The sequence below is a fragment of the Epinephelus lanceolatus genome, chromosome 16 (genome assembly GCF_041903045.1).
Source record: "Epinephelus lanceolatus isolate andai-2023 chromosome 16, ASM4190304v1, whole genome shotgun sequence".
In the NCBI taxonomy this organism is placed as follows: Eukaryota; Metazoa; Chordata; class Actinopteri; order Perciformes; family Serranidae; genus Epinephelus; species Epinephelus lanceolatus.
The window spans coordinates 22,038,435-22,062,293 of NC_135749.1; the positions used below are offsets into that span (position 1 = coordinate 22,038,435).

Below are 23,859 nucleotides of genomic sequence, written 5' to 3' on the forward strand. Positions count from 1 at the left end.
GTGTCAGTAGCCAGCACAGTATACAGTAGGCAAAGCATGTCACTAGTATAAAGGAACAACTTGACAAGTATTTTGTTTACTTGCAGAGAACAAATAGCGTGTGCTTTCTTTGTTTTTTGATGCTTTATCTCCTTAAAAGTTCAGTCCAGGGTCAGTTTCACCAAACGCAGGATACCAGATGTATCCTTAGATTGTGAACGTTTGTTTATTCGTTTTTTAAAAAAGCAGTAAATATGAAAGTTCATTGAATCTCTTTGCAAGAGAACTGAAAATGTGATTCATGCTTTAACTCCTGTGATATTCCTGTCACAGAAAGACAGAGAGATGGGAGAGGATTTGTGCTTTAGTGTCGTTTCGTCATGGGTTGAAAATATATTTAAAAAAAGAGGGACGAGGATAGATATGGACATAAATAGATCTAGGTATCTTCAAAAATGATGAGCTAGATGTGCTGTGCTTTATTTATCTTCACAGATACTCAAAACAGCCTCAGAAGTATCTCATCGAAGCAGGTGGCAATCTAAATCAAGCATTGAAACCTTTTCACTCCACTCCCAGATGAGGAGGGAGGAGACAAAGGAGGGATTGAAGGGTCTTGATAAAAGTGGACATGTCCTCAATCTATTTTTGTCATTTGCCTCATGATCCTTGCAGAGAAAACATTCCTTCCTTGCAGTGCTCAGGCATACTGGTCTTCTTGTTGGGGGAAGCAGGAAAAGTAGGGAGTGAGGCCAGTAAAATCTGATTTAAAGAACAGAAAAGTCCACCTATCTGAATCTATCATTCCCCAAGTGAGCTCAGAGGGGAGAAAGCCCCCTTGAAGCACGCCGACTCGTAGTGCTTGTTCAGGTAACTCTTGAGCGCAAACGTCTTGTCACAGCGTTTACACTTATAGTGCTTGAAGGCTGAGTGCGTCTGCATGTGAGCACGTAGGTTTGACCGGTCAGCGAATGCTTTGCCACAGTGCGCGCACCCGAATGGCTTCTCGCCCGTGTGCGAGCGCATGTGGCCCTGCAACAGCCACGGTCGGCTGAATGCTTTGCCGCACACATCGCACTTGTGCTTGAGGTCGTGGGTCAGCAGGTGCATGGCCATCGCAGGCATGGAAACGTAGACCTTCCCACATGTGGGGCACTTCTTGGCCATCTTGCTGTCTATGCTCCGGTGCGTCTGCTTGTGCCGGCTCAGGTTGGAGGACGTGGCGTAGGTTTTGCCGCACTCACTGCAGGTGTGCCTCTGAATGCTTCCTTTGGGGTTGCCTGTGGATTTCCTCCGTGATCGGCCGTCCATGATGAAAAACGCATCCACTGTGTATCCCTCGCTCACGGCGGCATCCCCATTGATGTATCCACCAGCTGATGATGAAACCTCAGACCGTGGGCTGTCCGGCTGGTCCGAATCCCCATGGATATCGCCATGGATGCCAGAATAGGTGTTGTCGATGCGGCTGTAGATGATTGACGGGTGGCCAGGGGAGGGTACTTTGGAGATGACAGATGAATCACTTCCCACCACATCATCATAAGGAGATGGAGCCAGATAATTGCTGACGTAGCCTGAAGAGAGAGAGGAAGAGGTTAATCACTTGACCATTACAGGGACTGACTGGAAATTAGAAACTGATGGGTTTGAAAATCTTTACAGGGAGGCAACATGAGCACGTCAAAGGTGATAAAGAAACCAGAAAGGGAAAATGCATGTCTGAACAGAATCATTATTTCCTTCCTATTATATTTGAGTATTAACAAGCCTCTCTATATCAAAGAAGAAAAAAAGAAGAAAATGTTGGCGTTGTACATTTCTGCAAACCAGGATTACGTTACATTTGCACATTTCATACGTATCACATCAGCGTTTCTAAACTGACATAATATAAAAGCTGACTTCATTGGGAGGTGGAGTGGATGGTGGATGATGTGTCACCTGGATGAGATGCCTGCCAAGCTGTTGACCACTGTTCAAAACCAACAAACAATGTCTATTTCCAACCCTTCGCAGCATTTCCACCAGTGTGGTACCAAACCTGGTTGTTTTTTACTGAATCGCGGTGTTTTTTTGCCGACACACTGTGGCATTTCCCAGCTGCATTTGAGGCACCAAACCTGGAGGTGTTCTTACAGACACTTCATGGCATTTCCTTGCGTTGTTTGAGCCACCGAATGTGTGTTTTTTAATCAAACTTGGGTGTTTTTTGCAAACACGTTGCAGTGTTTGCCAGCATCGTTTGAGCCTCCAAAGCTGGGTGGTTTTTATCGAACCTTAGTGATTTTAGCAGCACATCTCAGCAGTGGTTGTGGCACCCAACCTGTATGTTTTTTACTTACACATTATGGCATTTCCCAGCAACATTTGAGCCTCGGAATCTATCAAACCTGGGTGTTTCGAGCAGCACATTCAAGCGTTTTTCAGCAGCATTTGTGGCACTAAACCTGGGAGTTTCTCACCAACCCAATGCAGCATTTCCCAGGGGTGTTTGAGCAACCAAATGTGGCTACCTTTACGCAAAAACCCAATCTTTTCCTAACAATAAGTGTTTTTTGTGCCTAAACTGAAACACACCTTCATCACAGCATTATTGAGAACTGCAAAGTCTCAACAGATTCATTACAGAATAATGCAAAAATGTAAAGCATCCTTGTTTAATCAAGTTTAATAAAAACTCAAGTTGCTCTAGAGCTGCTCTTTTGTGGTAAAATCACTAGCCCATGGCACCCCAAAATCACATGCACTGCACAGGACATTACTTACTGTGTCTAACCTGTAGTGTTTTGGATGACTAACTACCTGCTGCAGTGAGTTACATGAAATAAACCTGTTTGAATATCTTTACAGGAAGGCTACATGAGTTCTACAAACTTGTGTGCTCATTTTTTTTCATCCTCAGGACCCCGAGGGCTCAGATGTATCCACTGCTACAATTAAAAAGATTTCATATAATTGTGAAAACACAGGCCACAAATCAGACTCATTCACCGAAGTTCATTCATTATTCAGAGAGCTGCTTCACATGTTGTCTCCTGATAATATTACTGATTACAGCCCGCCGTCTCTGGTTTCTAAATATCAGTTGGACCCCCCCAGGATCACATTAACAACATGTGCATTATGCTTTAAGATGAACTTCTCTTTCCCCCATTAACACATGCATCCATACCAAACAAAAGCGGGCGCAGGAGACACAAGTCCATTCTTAAGATACGCCCACACACTGAGAGGTTTTGTCTAAAACACAACCATTTTTGGAGGTGGTATAAAGCAAAGAAGATGGGAAGAAGCAGGAGAAATAGGTATTTATAGCGGTAGTAAAGTGCTTTTATGTCTTTGCCAGCAAGGAGGAGACACTTTCCTCTCAGTGGGAAATCTTTATTTTATTTTTCATAGAAGGGTTCAGTGAGCATACTGTCTCCTCAACAACTGCACCTTTCCTGACAGGTCTACAGCTGCACACAGTCACACCCCTGAGCTGTCAAAACGTCAACTGTTGTACACAGAGCATCTCTATTACAGCAGCCAGGAGTCTAGTGCTTTGCTCAAGGGCATCCTGACACTGGTAACTGTGTATTGACCATAACCTTTCAGTCTCCTTGAGCTAAACAGTATTTCATCTTCAGCAACCTGCATACTTTTGCACAGCTCCTCACAAATCTGGTCAATCATTTGTTGCCACGTTATAATGTCGTCTGCTTCATTATTTCTGCTATTGGTCTCTAAACTCAACAGGCTGAACTCCGACAGACACAAGGAGAAACTGGTAGCTAATACCCCCACAGCCATGACTCCTGTGGATCTATGCCGATCAATAGCTCTCCATTTCAATTAGCACTCTGTGAGCATTTAGACACAGGCAGCAGAGGAGATACTATTGCTGGTAATATAATTTCATGATGCAGTTCTGAGAAAAGCTCAGAAGTCGGTCGATAATATGATGAGAGCAACAGACACAGACAGATAGATGGGGATAGAGGAGAGGGAAAAGAAGTGAGAGATGGCAAAGAAGAAATGGGGTAGGGAAAGTAGTTATGGCACAGTGAAAGTGGTGTTGCGTCCAGTATGGTGGTTGTGGTGGTTAGGTGGTTTGGCAGTGCTGTTTATCGCTCTCATGCTGATTTAATGTTTGAATTAAATTGAGACGGAGTAATAGAGGAAGACAGAAAATAGAGGGGGGAGGCAAGAGAGAGGTGGAGAGAGAAAAAATCATGAATCATGAATATTCAATCATTGCACTCTGAAACAAAGTACTGTGTTTGTGTGTGCGCCTGCATCTGTGTGTGTGTGTGTGTGTGTGTGTGTGTGTGTTGCTTTATAGAGCATGAGTAACTTTGAAATATGACCAAGTGTTCATTTTTAGCCCTTAGCTCTAGTCTCAGAGATGATGCATAGCCTCATAATCACTCAAATTGGCAGCTTCACAGTAGAACAACAGACCTGTGCTGGTGGACACTGAAGAGCTACACTGGAGGGGGCCACTGCATTAAGGGAACTTTCCCTTACCTGTAGTGCTATTTATCAGTCTAGATTATTTTAGTGTGAGTTGCCAAGTGTTGGAAATATCGGCCATAGAGATGTCTGCCTTCTCTCCAATATAATAGAACTAGATGACTTTTGGCTTGTGGTGCTCAAAGTGCCAAAAAAATAAATTTGAAATATTCAACAGCAATGTCTCTTTCCAGAAATCATGACCAGATTACTCAAGATAACCCACAGACCTTGTTGTGTGCAGTTTGATAGGAACTATTTTCTTTCTACCGAATTACACCCACCAACTGCATCACCGTGTAGAACTATGCAGAACTGTGTCATGTGTTTTAGCTATCAAATGAATTTAGTCTCAAGACAGCACTTCCCACTGGAATACCGTCTACAAGTATAATGTAAAATAAAATGAAAATTAGTATGTCAAAATTGTATTTATGTACAACATCAAAGTAAATGTATCTACTTACATTCCACCACTGGCTAAAGCTGCTGTTGGCGACTGTAGAAAAATAACAAGAACTTATAAAAAGTGCAAATAAACTACCTACATTTGGTTCCCTCCCTCCTCTAACCACATGCTACCAGATGAGGCTGAGTTAGTGAGATGCTAAATTCTTATAAATCCCACAATCTTATTGGAAAAACAAACTTTTGTCAGATTCCTTTTTAAATCTGGAACTCATAACTTTTGTATTGATAGAAATATTTTCATACTAAATTTAGGAGTGTGATGTATTTAGATGCAGTTCGTTTGGAGCTTCCAGCATGGTGTAATTGTAAAATTCACTGATGTAAATCCCACTGTACTTTAAGGTTAAATGTTGGACGAAATGACCATCATACACGGCAGATTCTGATGAAGTTTCTCCTGAGGGTGGCACTTACAGTAAAGAAATGTTTGCAACACTTAAATGTTGGCCTGAAGGTGGTGCAAAAGGGAAAGTGTCCAAAATGATATGACTGTACTCAGTAAATCGTGGCACATTTAGATATTTCTTAGGCACAAGTTGGCGTTTTGTCCAGACAATGGTGGCGGAGTAAAGGGAAGAGTCACCAAAATATTGGCTTCAAAGAAACACTTAGATCTACACTTAATCTAATTGATAGCTGCCACACCATTACGCTTATTAGCAGTGCGGACCGGCTCAGTAATGACTGACTTACTGACCTGAGTTTGACTCCTGGTAAAAGTGTCTTGTATAGTGAGAAAAACTAAATTACCCAATGTTATTCCCCTCCAGTATTCAGTGTGTATCATGACACCTCTTCTGTAGCTGTATTGTTTACACTGTTGTGAGGGTACTAAGGACCAGACTGAGCTGTGCCTATGTGACTGACAGCTAAGCAAATAAAAACAAACTCCATCCCTGGTTTAGGATGCAAGATTTTAAGACATAAACACAGTGTGCAGAGCTGCTCTCCCTCACAGACGCTTTTTCTATGATCCCTTCCAATTAAACATGACCGTTCCCCCAGTATCCTCCTTTTAAAAAACTGTTTTGTGAGCCGTAATTACTGAACGTCTCAACGTCTGCGCACTGTCTCTGTTTGTTTGTCTTTGTCTCCCTGCAACTGTCTCCGTCTCTGTCTCGCTGTGTCAACTCTGTATTCATTTCAAAGCACTTTAGCAGCATTAGAGCTGATAGCTGTTCTAAATGCTTATTAAAGATTAAAATACTCTGCCAAACCGAAGCCATCCCTCTTTTATGTGTCTTTGAAATACAGAGAATTAGAAAGAGAGAAAAAAAAATGATGGAGAGAGGCAACGAGAGACAGAAAGAGACGGAGAGAGAGAGAGAAAAGCTGCAAGCTACAATTTAATTTTTGATCCAAACCAGCAGTAACTGACACACACTTGTGTGCTTTGGACACTTGTAGGTCACTGACTGCTTCCTCTGTGTGTGTGTGTGTGTGTGTGTGTGTGTGTGTGATGCTGTGCACTCAGCTGTGCAAGCTGCCTGGGAAATGTGCCGAGTTGACAGAAACACAGCAGTGCGTGTAGGTTTATGTGTGTGTGTGTGTGTGTGTGTGTGTGTGTGTGTGTGTATGTGTGTATGTGTGTGCAACAAGCTGCAGTTGCTTCAGTCAAACTCGTGTTATATTTATAACAAGGGATAGCAGTCTCAGTCTTTACATGTTTGTCGCACTGCTGCTGCTGCTGCATGTTCCTCTGTTCACTCTGTCATCAGAGCACCTGGGAACTCTTCATCTCACATCTGACCTTGGTACAATGTGAAAACCACCAGGTCGCACTAACAGTGTTGCACAATTCCCCCTATGCCTGGTGACAGCCACAATTTTTCCTCTTGCTTTTCAGTGCTGCATTAATGAATTTCTAGCCACTAGGGGGCAGAAACACGCTGACTGACACACAAGACTGGAAAATGATTGCCTTATAAAGGCGATATGGCCAACATGTGACATGTGACCTAACAATTTATTGCTTTATTTACACATCAAGCAGACACAAGGCAACATAATTATCCCACTGGGGTCGCTTTATTTTAGCCACATGACTCCAGTGTCCATTATCTGCTCTCCTTTTCACTCTGTTTTGGTCTCCATTAGCTCCTGAAAAAAATATCTGGCTAGATCTTCATGCTTCCTCACTGGATAATTGTTTAATACTTGATGCTGTTATTAAGCGCTAACATGCTGAAAACAGCTGCCTGCTGCTGCTGACAACAGGGATGATGAGAAAGGTGAGCCATTAGAGTAAGAGTGCCAGTGAAAACCAAAACAATGAGCTAAATGAGGCTCAAAGCTTCATAAAGCTGCACAGTGATTCTGTGACTGCAAGCAGCTCCTTTTACATTGTAGTCATTTGATCTAAGTGCTTATTTTTAAATATTAATGCAGCTTTAACATAAAAAAGCTGCTACCTTTACAAAGTTCCTGTTCCACAAGAATGAAAACAAAAACAGCAACTTCCATTCAGACATGCAAATAATTTTTGAAAATATCCACTGAACGTTTGACCCAATATTTCCCATTCTCTCTGACTCTGTATTGTATTTTGCCTGTGTATCCAGGATTATACAGTGTGTGGGAACCGTTTAGCATCAATGTAGCTGCGTAATATTGCTGAAATCTTGGAGAGAGACTCAAAGCTGCTGGAAACAACCAGATTTTAATAATGTAGTGGGCAACAGAATGACAGAGTGCCACTGCATGTGTGCTGCTGACATAATGCATCAATATAATTATTTAGCTGTGTGGTTCCCTGTTGCTTATCAGCTGTCTTCAACTAAGGAATAAGCAGGATTTTTTTCTACTTAACTTGTTAATGTCAGCAACTATGCTGAGTTGAAAATGGGCTCGCTGTACTGTATATCTAAGCTAAAGAAATTAACAAACAGGAGTATGTTTTGTTTATTCATGTGGCATCACAATTCATTTCAGTATCATAACAGTGTGGAAGAGCCAACATGTGAAAATGTTACAGTTCAATTGAAGACTAATAGAGTTTAATTTGCTGTCTTACAAGATGTTGCTCATGCTGGCACAGGAATTTAACCACAGTGCCTACCCTCGCCAGAAATTCACACTGGATTTTAAAGCATGTTTATGTCATTTTCATACATGTTTTATGTGTTAAATGGCATTTCTTATTTAAAAAAATCCTATTTAAGCGAGTATGTGTCATCCTTTCATGGGAATAGGGAAATTTCATATTTTTACATACAGATCAGGAACAACTGAGTCATCAAGAATCCACCCTGATGAGGTTAATGTGAGAAAGACCCTTGAGCTGTGCCCTGACCTCTGACTTGTGCTGTGGAAAAGGTCAAGGTGTATTTATTGCATTATATATTCAACAGTGTTCGTTTCTGTTACAGCTCTGAGCATGCGGGGGTTTTTAGTAGGTAGAGGATTTTCTCACTTCCTGCCATCTCCCTGACCTGTTTCTCCACATAAGTCTGTTTCATGGAAATAATCTTTGCAAGAGCAGACATTTTCAATGCCTACGATTGGTATATTTTTGGGTTGTGACCAGCGTGTGACCCTGTGATTCTTTTTTTTCTCCATCCCTCTGAAACAGGCATGACTAATGCTTTGAATCTGGGGATAAAGAAATACCCTAATGTAAAGCATGTGTGTGTGTATTTATGTAGCATGTGTGTGTGTGTGTAGGTGGGAGGGTGACTAACCTTTGTCATGGTGATGGAATCGCAGACTGAGTTCCTCTCTTCTGCTGTGGCCATATGAGCTCTCCAGCTCTGCAGCCGAGAAATCGTCCAATTTGACTTTCTTCACCAAGAAAGAGCGAGGCATGATGGGACAGTAGTTGCTCCTACACTTGCACAATAAACACACACTTTTCTTCAATCCACCAACACACTTTAAACTTCACCAGAGCCTGTAACTGGAACTCTTAATCGCCTTTTTAAAAAATTATTATTATTATTATTATTATAATGTGCTCCCTGGTTTCAGCTACTAAAGGTGCTTTTGCTCCCTCCAATCAAACAGCCTCCAAAGTGGAGAGGAGACATGGCTTTAAAGAATCAGCTCCTCACGTGCTTCTGCTTTTTAGCATACCTTAAATTCAAAGTCAGACAGATTGTGATTTGTTTGGTTCTTAGTGGTAAAATAGTCAGTTTCCTCCGCCTCTGGAAGACCTGTGGAGCTCTGAAAGGTCCAAATAAAACATAAAATAGACCAGGTCCTGTTTTGGCTACTGGCACGCGGACAACACAGTCCCCTTTTCTTGTTTTATTCCGTTTTCTTAAGAACAAAATACAGAATATCGTTTGCTTCCTCGTTTCAAAGCGATGGTCTTCAGCACGCGGACAGCTCCCAGAAAAGGGTGCTCCAAGCCGGTGTGGTTGATTCAGCACCGGACAGCTCCCCTCGGCGCGAGACTGTTCTCTCCCCGTCCTCCGCGTGCCACAGCCAACAGCCGCTGTCCGTTCAGCACCGGAGAGAAAAGAGAGAAGAAGAAGTTTCCGAAACACACTCCGGTGGAAATTCCCACGCAGGGCACTCAACTCAATCTGATTTTTGTCTTCAGAAGAAGTGTGTAGGTAAGGGTGCTGTAGGCGAACCGCCAGAGAGAAACAAAGGTTAAAGGTGCTCTAAAAGCCAACCGGTGAGTCCACAACAAACGCAGCCAAAAATGTCGTCACAGTCCCTTAAAAATATTGCTCAAAAAATGTTGGAAACAAAGCTGCAATTGGAAAACCCGAACAGATCCGCTCCCCGTCTGCTGACTCTCTCTTTCACTCTCTCCTCCTCTCTGTCTCCCTCTTCTCTCCTCGGCGCGTGCGGAGCTGCGGCTCTTTCTGATGCACGAGATCAGCTGTTGCGGCTTTATAGGCAGCCAGAGAGAGAGGGAGAGGAGGGAGAGAGGGAGGGATGGAAGTGCTTAATTTTATTCATCAGGAGAAAAAAAGAGCATCTTGTCTTGTGGGACCAGCAGCGGCGCGCGGTGATGGCCGGGGAGGGATTTAATGAGATTGTTTAAAGGGCACGCTCAGGCTGATTTTTATGGCAGTAAAATTTAAAGGTAGGATGTTTTTGTGGGTTCTCATACAAATCCCTGTAGGTAGGGTGCACAAGTGGCAAATGATAGGCTAAATTTTTCTCCAAGTCAGGAAATAGAATATTGTCAGTTAACATAATCCAGTTAAAATGCATATACATACAAGTGTTTGTATATGCAGCGCTTTCTAAATGATAACAATAGCAGAACATGGCAATATCAATCATTTACCATTCCTGTTATATGCTGGTTGATCTCCTCTGCTCAAAGGGTTTTGGGCACTCAGACTTAACAGTTTTGCAGACGTTTTGGCAGCTGAGCTTCGTCTTTGAGTTAGCTGCTAACTGCTGCTTGCTGCTTTACAAATCTCCCAGCAATGGGTCGCACCAACACATTCTCACTCTGACCTTGTCACATATTGAAGTGCTTGGTCATGGACTCTCCATGTCCACATATGATGTGCAAGGTACCCTGAGTGTGTTGGTTGTTGACATTCTGGGACACCGTATCAGGTTCTGCCTGTTACATGTGTTGTTGACTTTTAAAATACACTTCTGTTTTCACAGGAAATTTAACGTTTACATACAGTCATTTTCAAAATAAATGCACTATGTCAGTACAACACCATGAATTGACTTTTTTTCCCTTCAACAACAAACACATGTGGTTGGGTTTAAGAAAAAAAGAACAGGGTTTGGCTTTATAATCTTAGAGGATGCAAACACCGCTCTCTCGGCTGAAAGTTGGTGTTTGTTGGACCCATCCAACACTCAACCCGCCCGCCCCAGTCAGACGTTCGCCACCTTATCTTTTGTTCTTGTCCCATCGCGTTTCCCCCTGACACCACTGGGGGCCATTAAACTATAACCGCAACTGGTTGCATGCCGAGCCCCTCTGTGTGGAGTGTGCATGTTCTCCCTGTGTCAACATGGGTTTTCTCTGGGTACTCCGGCTTCCTCCCACAATCCAGAGACATGCAGGTTGGGGATAGGTTAACTGGTGACTCTAAATTGCCCGTACATGTGAATGTAAGCTTGAATGGTTGTCTGTCTCTATAGCCCCATTTACACTGCCAGATTTTCCGCAAATGTTGGGCCGTTTTGCCACACGTTTCGACGTTAGCATTTAGACACACAGAGCCGGATTGGCAAGTTGATCCGAGGTGCCCAATTTTCCGCCTTGTAGGGTAGACATATTGGCAGAACCTTTTTGGTTTAAAAAGAACGAGGCGCCCTTACGCCCCGGGAGGGCCTGTTGATGACTTGTGGGAGGAGCTGTTGATGACACCGCACGTGCGACCCACTGGCGGTGGATAAACAGGAAACAGCTGATAGCAGGAATGAACAGCTAGTACTAGTAGCAAGAGGGAAATGCAAACCTGACAGACACAGTAAAGATGAACAACTGGGGAGACAAAGAATTGCGCGCCCTCCTTGTCCGTGCAAATGAAGAGACCATTAACCGTCAGATGACGGGGACGGTGAAGAACGGACCGACTTACGAGAGAATCGCCAAAGGACTGACCAGCCACGGCTTCCCTCCCATGTCACTGTTTACATCACACGCTGAGCTACGCGTTTTGTTACTTGCTCACGCCCCCCATTGCCCCGAAAAAGGCACATTCTGTATGAACAAAAGTAGGTAGGCGGCATTTTGCTGCACTCCCCGATTTTGATTTTATACTGCCAATGCTGAAAGAAGACTGATTGGGGTTTCCTGCAAATTTGCACAATTCCTATTTAAATAGGGCTTATGTGTCAGCCCTGTGATAGTCTGGCACCCCGCCTCTCGCCCAGTGTCAGCTGTGATAGGCTCCAGCCCCCTCAAGAGGATAAGCGGTTACAAAAATGGACGGATGGATGGAAATTCAAAGGCACCGACTATTGGTTTAGAGAAAAAAAATGCCCTCCTGCCTAAAGATTATAGCCTTTCTCAGGGACTGAGAACCATCAAATCAACCTAAAAAACCAACTTCTTGTGGCACTGAACACAGGTCAATGCTTTAACACTGCAGTCAACCAATTGAGTTTCCTTTATGCAAATCAGCGCTCCCTCTGGGCCAATCAGATCCTCTGCGCTTAAATCCAGACTCAGCATTAACCAATGAGTTTAGTTAATGTATCTAAGGTGAAGGTGTTTTTCCTGAATGGTCTTTCACAGAGAGAGAGAGAAGGAGAGAGAAGGAGAGAGAGAGAGAGAGAGAGAAGGAGACAATGTCAGAGGGTCATGTAGGACTTTGTCTTACACAATGTTCATTTGTGTGTCAGAGGAAAGAGGTATGATGCAGCATGATGATGATGATGCACTGTTGTGGTGTTTATACACAAACGAACAGACTTCTCCCTCCAGCCAGTCAACAGTGACAAACACACACACACACTTATGCAAAAACCCTACCCCCATTCATACATATCCAGGCAGGCAGGCAGGATGATGGTGTGTGATGTAATGCAGTGACGTGTGCATTTATGTAAGTTCTATTCAGTGAGGTCCTTGGAGTTAACCTATTTTTGTACTTCATTGATAAATGTTTGAGCAAGACAGAGAGTATGTCTTTGTGTGTGTGTGTGTGTGTGTGTGTGTGTGTAGTTGAGTGCATTGCTTTTTAACTATCAGTCTGTCTCTTAAGTCGTCACTTACCACTGCTGCTTTATTTATGTGTTGATGCACTGTATCGAAGGAGTTTCTTGTTCACTCCCAGATGGACTGGATAATATTAGATACCAACAGTGTGTGTTTGAACATGTAGTCTGAGGCTCATGGTTTTGATTGTTTAGCTCACACATAAACTGCATAGTTTTGTCTCAGTGCGTTCATCAACCTTCACCTATTGTAAATTGCCTGCGCAGCACAAAAACGCAAGACTGTCCCCTGCAAGAAGAATGACAGCATTAGTTGTTTCAGCCCTAAATGACATATGTTGAAGTCACAAAGCCTTCAAATGGCGGTGGTGATTATGACAGGGGAAAAGGGGAAAGTCAGGTGATGTTATCACAAGTCTGCACAGAGAGGAGGTCAGAGTGGATGGATGGGTCGATAAAACATTGGACTTCAACACAGGAGACAGCCATTCAGTCAGTGTGGACAGTGGACTTTCATCAGGTGGACAGAGGCATGGTTCCAAATGAATGATAATGTTGCTCTGTGCTGATTGTGTAATTAAGAAACACTTTGCTAACAAGTTCGCCCTATCAGCTAAAAATGTAAAATATCAGTGTTGTGCTCACAGCTTGTTTCTGCTGCCCTCAAGTGGCCAAAAAATATGTCTTTGCTGGTTTAAAATTACTGAGTTTCAGTATGTATTTATTTAAAATTAGACCCATAATTCACTGCACTGTGCATTTATAAAAGAAAAACTGTAAGAAATTGATTATTCTTTACACTTTAAAGGGGACCTATTATTCTCATATTCACATTCATACTTGTATTTTGGATTTCTACTGGAACATCCTCTAATGTTAAAAAAACACACTTTATTTTACTCATACTGTCTGAGCTGGAACGCCTGTCTCTTTAAGCCCCCCTCCCAAAAAGCCCAGTCTGCTCTGATTGGTCAGCATCTCCGGGTCTTCCACATCTCTGCATTGCTGCACTGTAGCAGCCAGGGTAATGACTGTAACAGAGTATAGCAGCATTATTTACTGTGAAAAATCACCAAAAAAAGCTTCTAAACCATGTTTTTTTTTACAATCGGACATGTTCCAGTAGGGATATGATCTGAAATTAGGGAGAAATTAATAACATCTGTCTCCAATATTACTTGTTTCCCCGACATTAGCATTTAGCCTGATGTAGCAGTGTATTTAAACACTTGGCGCAGTAATGTCCCTGGAGCAGATGATTAATATGAGCATCTGGCATCGTACCATTATATATATATATATATATATATATATATATATACACATATATATGACAGAAAATGAGAAAAAAAAAATAGCTCCCCTTCAACCCCATCAACAATAAATCTATATTTTATACAGTCTACAGTTTTAAATACACAACTAAATACCTGTTGAGCAAATCGAACAGTGTTGTTCATTGTATGTTATGTATAGTTTCTTGAATGCACAGAGACCGAATGCAGAGGGAGCAACAAGGAATACAATGAAAGGTATCTATCAGCGGGGGTTGAGTGTGATTCTCTCACTGATTGTCTTTCTGTGCCGATCAATGACTCACCAGGAAACACAGATTCTACCTGGTCTATTTCTATGATGGTGAAATTGTTCGCTCCTCGTTATTTTTCCTGCGAGCCTGCGAGTGCAGCCATACTGCTGAGCTCAGCGAAATTTATCTGTGTGTGTGTGTGTGTGTATGTGTGTGTACGTGTGTGTATGTGTGTGTCTTAGATTGTGTGGGGACATGTGGAGACTGGAGAGTCATTACCATAATAATAGACTGGGATGCATGTAGACAGGCAGGCGGTGTGCGAGCATTTGTTTGTGTGTGTGTGTATGTGTGTGTGTGTGTGTGTGTGAGTCCTGTCAGGAAACACAATCGAAGGGTCCTTGTTGACTTTTCATTCCTCTGTCTTTTAAAGGGCTATTTAAATGACAGGGTTTTAAATAAAACTCCATTCAAATAGAAGGTTTTTTACATATAAAGCAATATCCAGATGAAAGGGTTTGTAAACAAAAAGTGACAGAGATAGATACAGAGCAGAAGGGAGGAGAGGAAACACAAGTTCTAAGTGGGTAAGTGCGAACAGGAAAACAAAGAGAGGGAGCGAAACAGAGACAAATAAAGAGGAGAAACCACTTATAGAGGACAACTGAAAGGTCAAACAGGGTTTTAAATGTAAGGCAAGATAGAGAGGCAGCTCACAGCAACATAACTGTCAGAGTAGATAGGCCTAGATAAAGGTACTGATGGAGGACTTTGACTTTGATATCAACCAATTTCCTATATTAGTTTGTCGTCTATAAATGAGACCCATTGGAAAAACAAAATCCAACATGCAGTGTCATTCAATGATACATCAGCTTGTCTAGTACTTACAATACTTGATAGTGAGGTAAATAATGTTGATATGATGTTGATGATGCAGATGGGTGACAAATTTAGGTGAAAAAACAATATCAATATCATTGTAAGTTCTCACTGTTAAACACATTTGCCAAAAACATTTTGTCACTGTCTGTGTCTGCAAATCACGGATACATTACATTTGCACATTATTAAGTAGCAGATGCGTTGAAACATTACATTTTAAAAACACTGTGGTTATTGTGCGGTTATGTTTTGGCACAAAAGCCACTTGGTTATGATTAAGAAAAGATCATGTTTTGGCTTAAAATACCTTCTTTTGGAGGCACTTTTCTGGTCGGAAAAGCAGCGATATCTTGGTAAAAACCATCCGCTGGCTGCTGTAAAACACCCACATTTGGAGCCTTAAAAAAACACACTGGAAAAAAACATTGATGGGTTGCTACAAAATCAACACATACTCACTCACAGCTTCACACATATCGCTGTTTGATAAGTGGACTTTCACGTCTACATATTATGCGCTAGGTATCCTGGGTGCATCTGTTGTTAACATTCTGGGACACCGTGTCAGTTAAGCCTGTTACATGCAATGTGTCATTTCAAAATACACTTAAGTTTTCAGCTCATTAGATGCTAAAAATGATGCTAAAAATAAACTTTCTTCATCAGTAAAACACAGCGTATTCACATTTATTTCACTGTGCAACAAGCGCACATGGTTAGGTTTAGAAAAAAACATCTTGGTCATACATGTCTGGTGTTGCTGGACCCATCCACAACCTCTCCTACCCGCCATATATCTACTTTCCAGGTAACATACTAGCGTGAAAAGATGACTGTTTTTTGTTGGTGTCTGACGTGGAAAACAGTGACACATTTGGAGCCTAAAAAGCCGCCTTAAACAAAGCAATTACTCGCTGAATCCTAACAGTCTCAAACAGTGGTCTGCAGTGATCTGCAACTTAGCAGGCGTCTTGCCAAGGTTTAACACCATTCACCATCCTTTTGACCTACCATTGACAAAGTCACTTTATGTACTACATCAGTTAGAAATGTTGATATGATACATATGAAACATGGAAACGTAACAGATTTGTGGTTTGCAGACATATACAATGCCAGCATTTTCTTCTGGCATAGGGGTTGCATTGTCCTCCAAAACAACCCATGTAGATGTTTTCTGATCTGACACCCCTGCGACAGGACAACTTTGTTTGTTCATATGATCATTTTATGATCTGCAACTGCTGTGATAAAGTTTACGTTGGGTTCATTTTCAGTACAAAAGCTACTTGTGCGACATTAAAGAAAATTGTCAGGGTCAAAAACAAAGGAAGAAGAAGGCATCCGACTGCTCATGCATGTCAAACCCAACCACCTCGATCTCCTCCCTACAGCATTTTCAGGGTCTAAAAACTGCTTTACTTTTGCTCCTGACAAAAAAAAGTTGTGTTTCCTGTGGCTGATAGCAGTCATTGTCAGGAATAAAGAAATATTTTGTACTTAATGAACAGATTCTGTTTGTTTTTTTCTTTTCGTTGGAAGACAGTCTCACAATGCTTCTTGTCATAGGTTCTATATAGTATATATATACTCATAGATAATATATTCATAGTATCTTGGACTCCACAAGGGAAGTAAATACCATTTTCATAAAAGATATTCCACTGTTTAAAGCCTGGGCTGATGCTCTGAGCTGCATGTAGGCAACCAAGGACAAAGTTGTTTAGAGATGATCTTGTGGCTGTTTCTTTTATACCTGTACAGATTGTGAGTATGATGTTTACATGCTTTTTCTTTCCCACTTCAAAACCTCACTCCAAAAGAGACAGTTCAATCTATCACCTTGCTTGACCCTCAAGTCCATACAATGCTTTGTTGAGATTTAGGAGGTGTGCACATTGGCTCTTCTGTGACCAATTGTTACCCATAACACCCTCCAGAGACATTTACTTGTATCTTCAAAGAGGATCCTCTCAAAGGGCCCAAAGATAAATCCCACAAGATGATTAAGGGGATAGGATTCTTTTATAAGTTTGTTTTTTCTGTAGTTTCTCATATTTAGCTATTTCTCATAACATACTGGATGTTTTTTTTAAACTTAGGCCTCTAAAAAACCCTAAAATATAATGATACGAGGAGGAAAAATCACTGCTCAGAACTCAAGTGGACACCGATTTGATTAAAGAGGTTGCAAGCCAAAAGATTGAAGAACAATGCCTTTAGTCATCATACTGTAATTCAGTGTAACCCCCTTGCAATCAAAGACAACTCACTCATGTATTGCATGGGGTGGCCAGGGATATGTCATGTCCAGTGCATTAACATGTGAACAGTGCTGGACATGATGAAATTACATACAACAGAAGTGCAAAGAGCAGCACACAGCTGGCCATAATAAAAGAAAAACAGAGAAGAAAAGAACAGCATATCACCAGTAAACCTGTCATGTATGTGTCATTAAGATACATATATGACCCTGCATGTGTGCTATGAATATGTATGTTGTATGTATAAGATGTGACCCTGGACATTAATATGTATTGGGCGGTAATGAGGCGAATGGGCAGATCAGATGGGTCCTTCTTAACTGGTCACATGTGGCTCATTAGGATAGGGCCACAAAGAGCACCTGATACCCTCAAGATGATGACTGCACCCCAGGAATGATTTCATATAATATCTGTTTTATTAGGCGAGGCAGAGAGAAAAGAAGAGATTAAAAAAAATCTACATTTGGATCTAAACTATTATGACAGGTATTTTTTAACTGACTAATCTGACAGGAAGGGTAGAGTAAGGTAGAGTGAAGATCAAACATGAGTGATGTTGTCCTGGAGCGAGACTTTCAGGTGTCGATCAATTAAAAGGGGCGCTGCTCTTGTGGTATACCCTGACCTCTGACCTATCTGTAGACACGGGAAATCAAACGATGAACTTGTCCAACAAGAATCATCATCACACATCATCACCCAACGTATCCTAATACAACAGTTTGTATGATATCTTATGAACTAGCACCCAATGTATTAGTGCCCCTAAAGGTTGGGTTAGGTTTAGGAAAAGAACTATGGTTGTGCGTCGTCGTGTTATGCACTTAACGGAAAGTCGCATATTTAACAGAAAGTTGCGGAGGTTCTGTTTAGGAAAGTTAATTTATGTAGGTTAGGTTTTGAAGAGCAATCATGGCTTGGCATCTAGAGTGTGGATACCCGACCCGAGCCCTACGGGACCCTCCGGAACCAGATGGGTTGGGCCGGGTTTGGATAACAAATGAGAAATTTTGCTTGGGTTTGGTTCGGGTTCGGCCCACTTGACATGCTGCTGTGTTGTGCTATTAAAGTGCTGGAATTTGTTATTTACCTGACAACGCCTGAACGCAACACAAGCCAATAGTTACATTTCAGGCAGGAGGCCTTAAATATTCAAACTGAGCTAATGAAAATGGAGGATGCTGAGGTGGGATCAAGTCATTGTTTTGCAATTTTGTCTCAAGTCTCAAGACTTTGCATTTAAGTCCCACGTCAAGTCCTCAGCCAAATGTTATGCCATTTGAACGAGAGAAATAATATATTCAATTTACAAACATCATGAATGCTTTTTAAAATTTGCACTTATCTGTTAAAACCAATTTGTTGGAAGTTGTTGCATCTCTGTCTGTAATTTTTGACCTGCACGTTTTGCACACTGAGATTAGTTTTTTGGCAGTTCAGCATCTTGCCCAGACACACTTTGACATGCAAGCTGAAGGAGCTGGAGATCAAACCGCTGATCGTCCTATTACAGCGATGTAATAGATGATTACATCCCTGCTTTTAAGCTGGTGGTGGTTAAGAAGTATACTTTCATCAGTACTGGAAATAAGCTCAATCTTTGTGGACACATATTCAAATTTCCAATAACTGCCTGAAATCTTAGGTAGACAAACAAAATGTTCAGCAGGAGAGAGGTGGCTGGAGAGCAGCAGGACAGATAGTCGGGTCCATATTAACTAGGCACATGTGTGTCATTATAGCAGGTTGATATAAGACAGCTGATACCCATGTGGGGACTGTGGGGGTTATAGAGTTATATCACTGAAACACAGCTTCTCTCAGTGCACCTTCTAATGTGTGTCCTCTCCTAAAGTATGTGACACATGACCAGATTTTAGAGGCAGTAAACTTTGAAAATATTGACCTCAGCAGTCCTTCCGCATTGCTTGAATGTGTTTATCTTAATTTTAGGGCTTAAAGATGGCAGGTGGATGAGCAGGAACAGTATAAATGTTGTACAAGTCAGGCAGATAATTAGGTCCATATAAATGGAGCCACCTGATACCCAACAACCTCAAACAAGTGATGATACATGAACCATTTGCAGTAAATATTCAACATTTTGTCATTGTGCAGTTGTATTCCCTGAACATTTGAGAGTTGGAACCATTTCGAAAAGTCATCCTGTAATTGTTCATTCAATGATATTGTTTTAAAAGTGCAATGAAACTGCAGAACCAATAATATTGCAATTTTGCAATCAAACACCAATCCAATTGAAATCCAGGGAATGCTTTGATTGTGCTGAGACTGATATTAAACTGGGAACAGATTAGTCATAATGAATCCCACGCTCTGCTGGAAAAGTTTTAATACTAGTGAATGATCTAACTTGTTGGTGATATCTCTTCACTACATGGACAGAAAGCTGCGCTCTTCACTGATGCTTTCAGAAAGTTTACATGATGGACCACAGCAGCTCTCTGTTGGTTTAGTTAATCCAAACCAATTCTTCAACGCCATGGCTGAGCATTTCCACCTTAAGCCTCAAATACATGGAGCATAGACACAACGTGTTACATAGGCAGAGCAGATCTGGGTGGTTTTTACTGCTATACAGACTCCGTCTTCGTAGCATGTGGTTGCTGCCAGCCTCACTGTGTGTATTGCGTTTTGCCAAATGATAATTCATTTGGTTATGGAGGATTTGGAAGCATAGGCTTTATTAACTGGTACTGAATCAATTAAGTGAATCGTTTTAAGTCCAGGGTGCATTGATTTATTGATTTATTTTAATGTGGAATGATCTGCTGCTTCGCATTTCATCTGGTACAATGAGGTGCTCATTTAAAGCATTTTTAAATATATTGTACACATTTTTACACAGTTCTATGCAGTTTTTACCTGTTGGAGGCTGTGGAGCAGCATGCAGATAAGATAAAATAGACAAACCCCGTAAAAGTAACACTGAGCAACATAGTGCCCACGCGAGCAAGTGCTGCTTCTGTGGTCAGTGTAGCAGCTTCACTTGATTATAATGGACGCACTCTGCTGTGGGCATGCTGCAGCAGACATGTCACACTGACACTGAAGCTGTTAGAACTTCAGTGTCAAGAACACAGATTCTGACAGCCAGTGATCGTTACATTGCAACTAACGAACGTCAACGTCAACGTGCTCGGTGTCAGAGGAGAAGCCAGGTGTAGCTACCTGTCCGTATTTTGAAATGTAAGTTTCACTTTCACTTTAACTTGTCAGAGCTGACGATCAACATGGTGATAACATATTAGCTATTTGATAATGTAGTCAAACAGAAGGCTCATGTTATCTATTACAGTTTACATGCAGAGGTTTGTGTGCTTGATGAGCAGAGAGGAAGGTGGGCAGGTACGCTCAAGCTGCAGGCGGGCAGCTGAGGGGTGGGGCTAATTTGCATATTAATAGATCTGTGCATCCTAAATGAGGCAAAGTGTAGTATTACATCTAAACAACTTCAAAGGGAGGTGTTAACATGTATGAAGAGTGTGTGTAAATTGGCTTTTATTTTGAAGGTTTAAATAAAGTTGTCTGAGAGTTCCAGTTCAACAGAGCTGAACCTCACAGTGCATCTTGTTCCTCCACAATTAATTTTGTTCTCACAGCTCACCTCTCCCAACAGAAAGGATGATTTTCATGGAAAACAAAACTTCTAAATATGTAATTGTGATGAACAGAGATGAGTTGTAGGAGAGGATCTTTAAGATTTGAAACGACAGGTAAAGCACAGCTCTGTCAGAGTAAAGAATGAACAGCAGCAAATTCGATCAGTCTAAACTGTATGAAAGTTTTCTAACAGCCGTAAGGATTCATTTCCAACAATGTGTTCACATTTCAGTGATTAGCGTCTTTGTACTGTCTGGGATAACTATGTTTCTTGGATTTTGTGTTTCTCATCTCCCTGCAATTTTATCTCTTTACCCTAAATTTAATTTGCCATTACACGATGATCTGAACACCTTACGACACCCCTGATGTGTTCATCTACCAATACAAGATACTGTGGGTGGCACTGACAGTTTTAGTCAAGAAATTTCACGTGCTCATAATGACAAAAAAAAAATTAACTGCTTGCTTGCTGTTATAAAAATGATCATCAATATTTAAATCAAATGTACATCAAAGTCCTAATTTTGGGTTGTTTCTGAACATACTAAGTCTTTTATGAACAAAGATTATAAACAATCATTTTAACATGTGCTGATGTTAATTATTCCTCTCTGGCTGTAAAAAGCACCTTTATGAACCCGAGTCTGGGGCAACACATGTTCACTGACAGATAGACGGATAGATAGATAGACAGGTTTATGAGTCATTAATTCAAACAAAGACGGCTTATTAACCAGTCTGTGTTCACAGCTGGCTTACACCTGATACCTTCAATAGCCCCTAGACTCCTTTAACTGTGCGTGTGTGTGCGTGTGTGTGTGTGTGTGTGTGTGTGTGTGTGTGTTGGTGCATGGTCCTGTGGTGCCATAAAATGCCAAGAAATGCTTTTACTGTCTCCTCTCTGTTGTGCCCTGCCCTCCACCTTCTGCTCTGGAGGACAGCTTACAGTATCAAAGTACTCAGACGCATTTAAAATTCTGAACAAATCTTCTGTACATCAAGGACTGACTTACAATGGATACAGTACATGAGGCTAGAGTGCACAAAATGAGACACAAGTAGAGAAAAGACAAGACAGCCAGGACAGTACATTTGACACTGAAATGCATTTGTGACTGCAGGTGAAAAGCTGAAAGAAAAAACATCTTTCCAGTGTATTACAAATGAATGTATGAAGAGAACAAGATTAATATTCTAAGACAGGGCTTCACTCATTCCAGTTAAAGTTGCTCAACAGATTTCCTCAGGCCTCTGTAATTTCAGCGTGTTTGTGATGCTCAGAAAACTCAATTTATCATCTTACTTCAGTTTTTTTGTGTATGGAAAGAAGTCTTTTAGGGAAAGTGTGTGTGTCACGTGACTTGCAATTCCAACTTTGGCCACCATTTCAAAAAAGCACCACAACACGGTTATTTGGGACTTGATGCTACATCTACACACGCTGTTGATATTTCAATATTTATCAAAATCCCTTTAAAATTCTTACTGTGTCATTCACAACAAATAAGGAATAAAACTGAATCTATTAGCTTTAAATTGTTAATGCTAATAGATTATTACTCATAATAGTTGTGTCAGTTCATGTGAAAAATTAAAGTTTCATGTGTGTAGTCTATATTCACATAAAGAGGAAAAGGTTTTCTTAATTTTTCATGGCAGGGAGTTTTCATTCACGCTAACTCAGTGAATTTATCCTCAGCATATAGGCAGTGTATGCACATTCATTGAACATGCTCGTGTTTTTAGTGAACACTGAACATATCTGTTTGTAAATAATGAATATGAATGTGAGCACTGTTAAGTCTTGCGACAGCTTAAAATGCTCATGCACTGTGTTTTACGGCACCTGAGGATTTATGGCATCCAGCATGCTGGTGTTGTGTCGAAGGCGGTTTCCTCTTACCAAAATCTCTGAACCAAACCTTTTCCTTTACCAAACCATGAATGGGGCTGCCCAGGGACTCATAAGCCCTGTTTCCACCTTGCAGTAAGGTACGGGACAGTTCAGTTCAGTACAATTTTTTTCCATTTCCACTATGTAAAGTTGTGGATGGTACCAATAGAACCGTTCTGTACCGTCCCCATTTTTGGTCATCCCTCTGTTGTGGTACCTAGCACACAGATCTGGTACTAAAAGGTGGAGCTGTGAACACTGCAGTCTGTTGATTGGTCAATAGGGGACGGTCACTCTGCTCAGGGCTGAGTTGTGGCTGGTTTTGAGGCTCACGTAACCACTGTTCATACCGTCAAGAGTTTTATTAGTAAACTGTAACTATAAAATGAAAGGGATGTTTTGCTGCCTCTTGCAGCAGCTGGAGTCTGAGAAAAAAATAGCTTAATTCACCGCGACATTACTTTAGATTTTGTACGACATGAGTGGATATCCAAGCATTTATATATATAAACTTTGTTTGTTCTGAAAATGTTGGTGTGCAACCTTGTTTTTGTGAACAATAAATGAGGCGCAGACTTCCATCTGTGTCACCAGTAATGAGGTAATACAGTGAGTGACAACAACCCCGCCCACATAAAAGAGTACTGTTGTGGTGGAAACACTAGGGTCTAGGTACCATGTCTGAAGGGTTACTTTTGGTTCCAAAGGTACCATACTGAAAGTGTTGGGTGGAAACAAGGCTTAAGTTTCAGTGAGCCCCCTGGTGTTCACTTACAAAATTTCAAGTCTCAAATTAACGTACCGACCAGGAAGAGACTCAAAATGACCTCAAAGAGACACAAAGCAACAAAAAGATGGATAACAATTACAAAGAGATGCAAAACCACATAGTCTGTGTGTCTTGCTCCTGTGTAGGAGAGGTGGTGGGGTGTTTTGTATATCTGTGCCCAGGGGTTTATTGTGTCATAATCCGCCCATGGATACTACACCTGCATGGCTAGTGCAACCACTCAGATTAGAAAGGGAAAAAAATATCAGGTTTTAATGCACATTGTGCAAAAGAAGAAAAAAAACAAGTCCGTACATCAGCCTAGCTCTTGTGAAGTGTGAAC

At 41.4% G+C, this 23,859-nt stretch overlaps 1 protein-coding gene across 1 annotated transcript; it reads right to left on the bottom strand.

Annotated features, from left to right (window-relative positions):
• Positions 1-633: 633 nt before the first annotated feature.
• LOC117264178 (transcriptional repressor scratch 1-like) lies at positions 634-8,875 on the bottom strand. The gene is made up of 2 exons (XM_033638035.2): positions 8,628-8,875; positions 634-1,556 (listed from the first exon to the last, which is right to left on the bottom strand). The coding sequence occupies exons 1-2, from the start codon at positions 8,749-8,751 to the stop codon at positions 781-783; spliced, it is 900 nt and encodes a 299-aa protein (XP_033493926.1). The 5' UTR covers positions 8,752-8,875; the 3' UTR covers positions 634-780.
• Positions 8,876-23,859: the final 14,984 nt, after the last annotated feature.

What these genes read in the sequence shown, in the direction of transcription:
- LOC117264178 (XM_033638035.2), bottom strand. Translation starts at nt 8,751, where the DNA reads ATGCCTCGCTCTTTCTTGGTGAAGAAAGTCAAATTGGACGATTTCTCG. An exon ending in ATTCCATCACCATGACAAAG is followed by an intron (nt 1,557 to 8,627) that starts GTTAGTCACCCT and finishes CTCTCTCTTCAG; the next exon opens with GCTACGTCAGCAATTATCTG.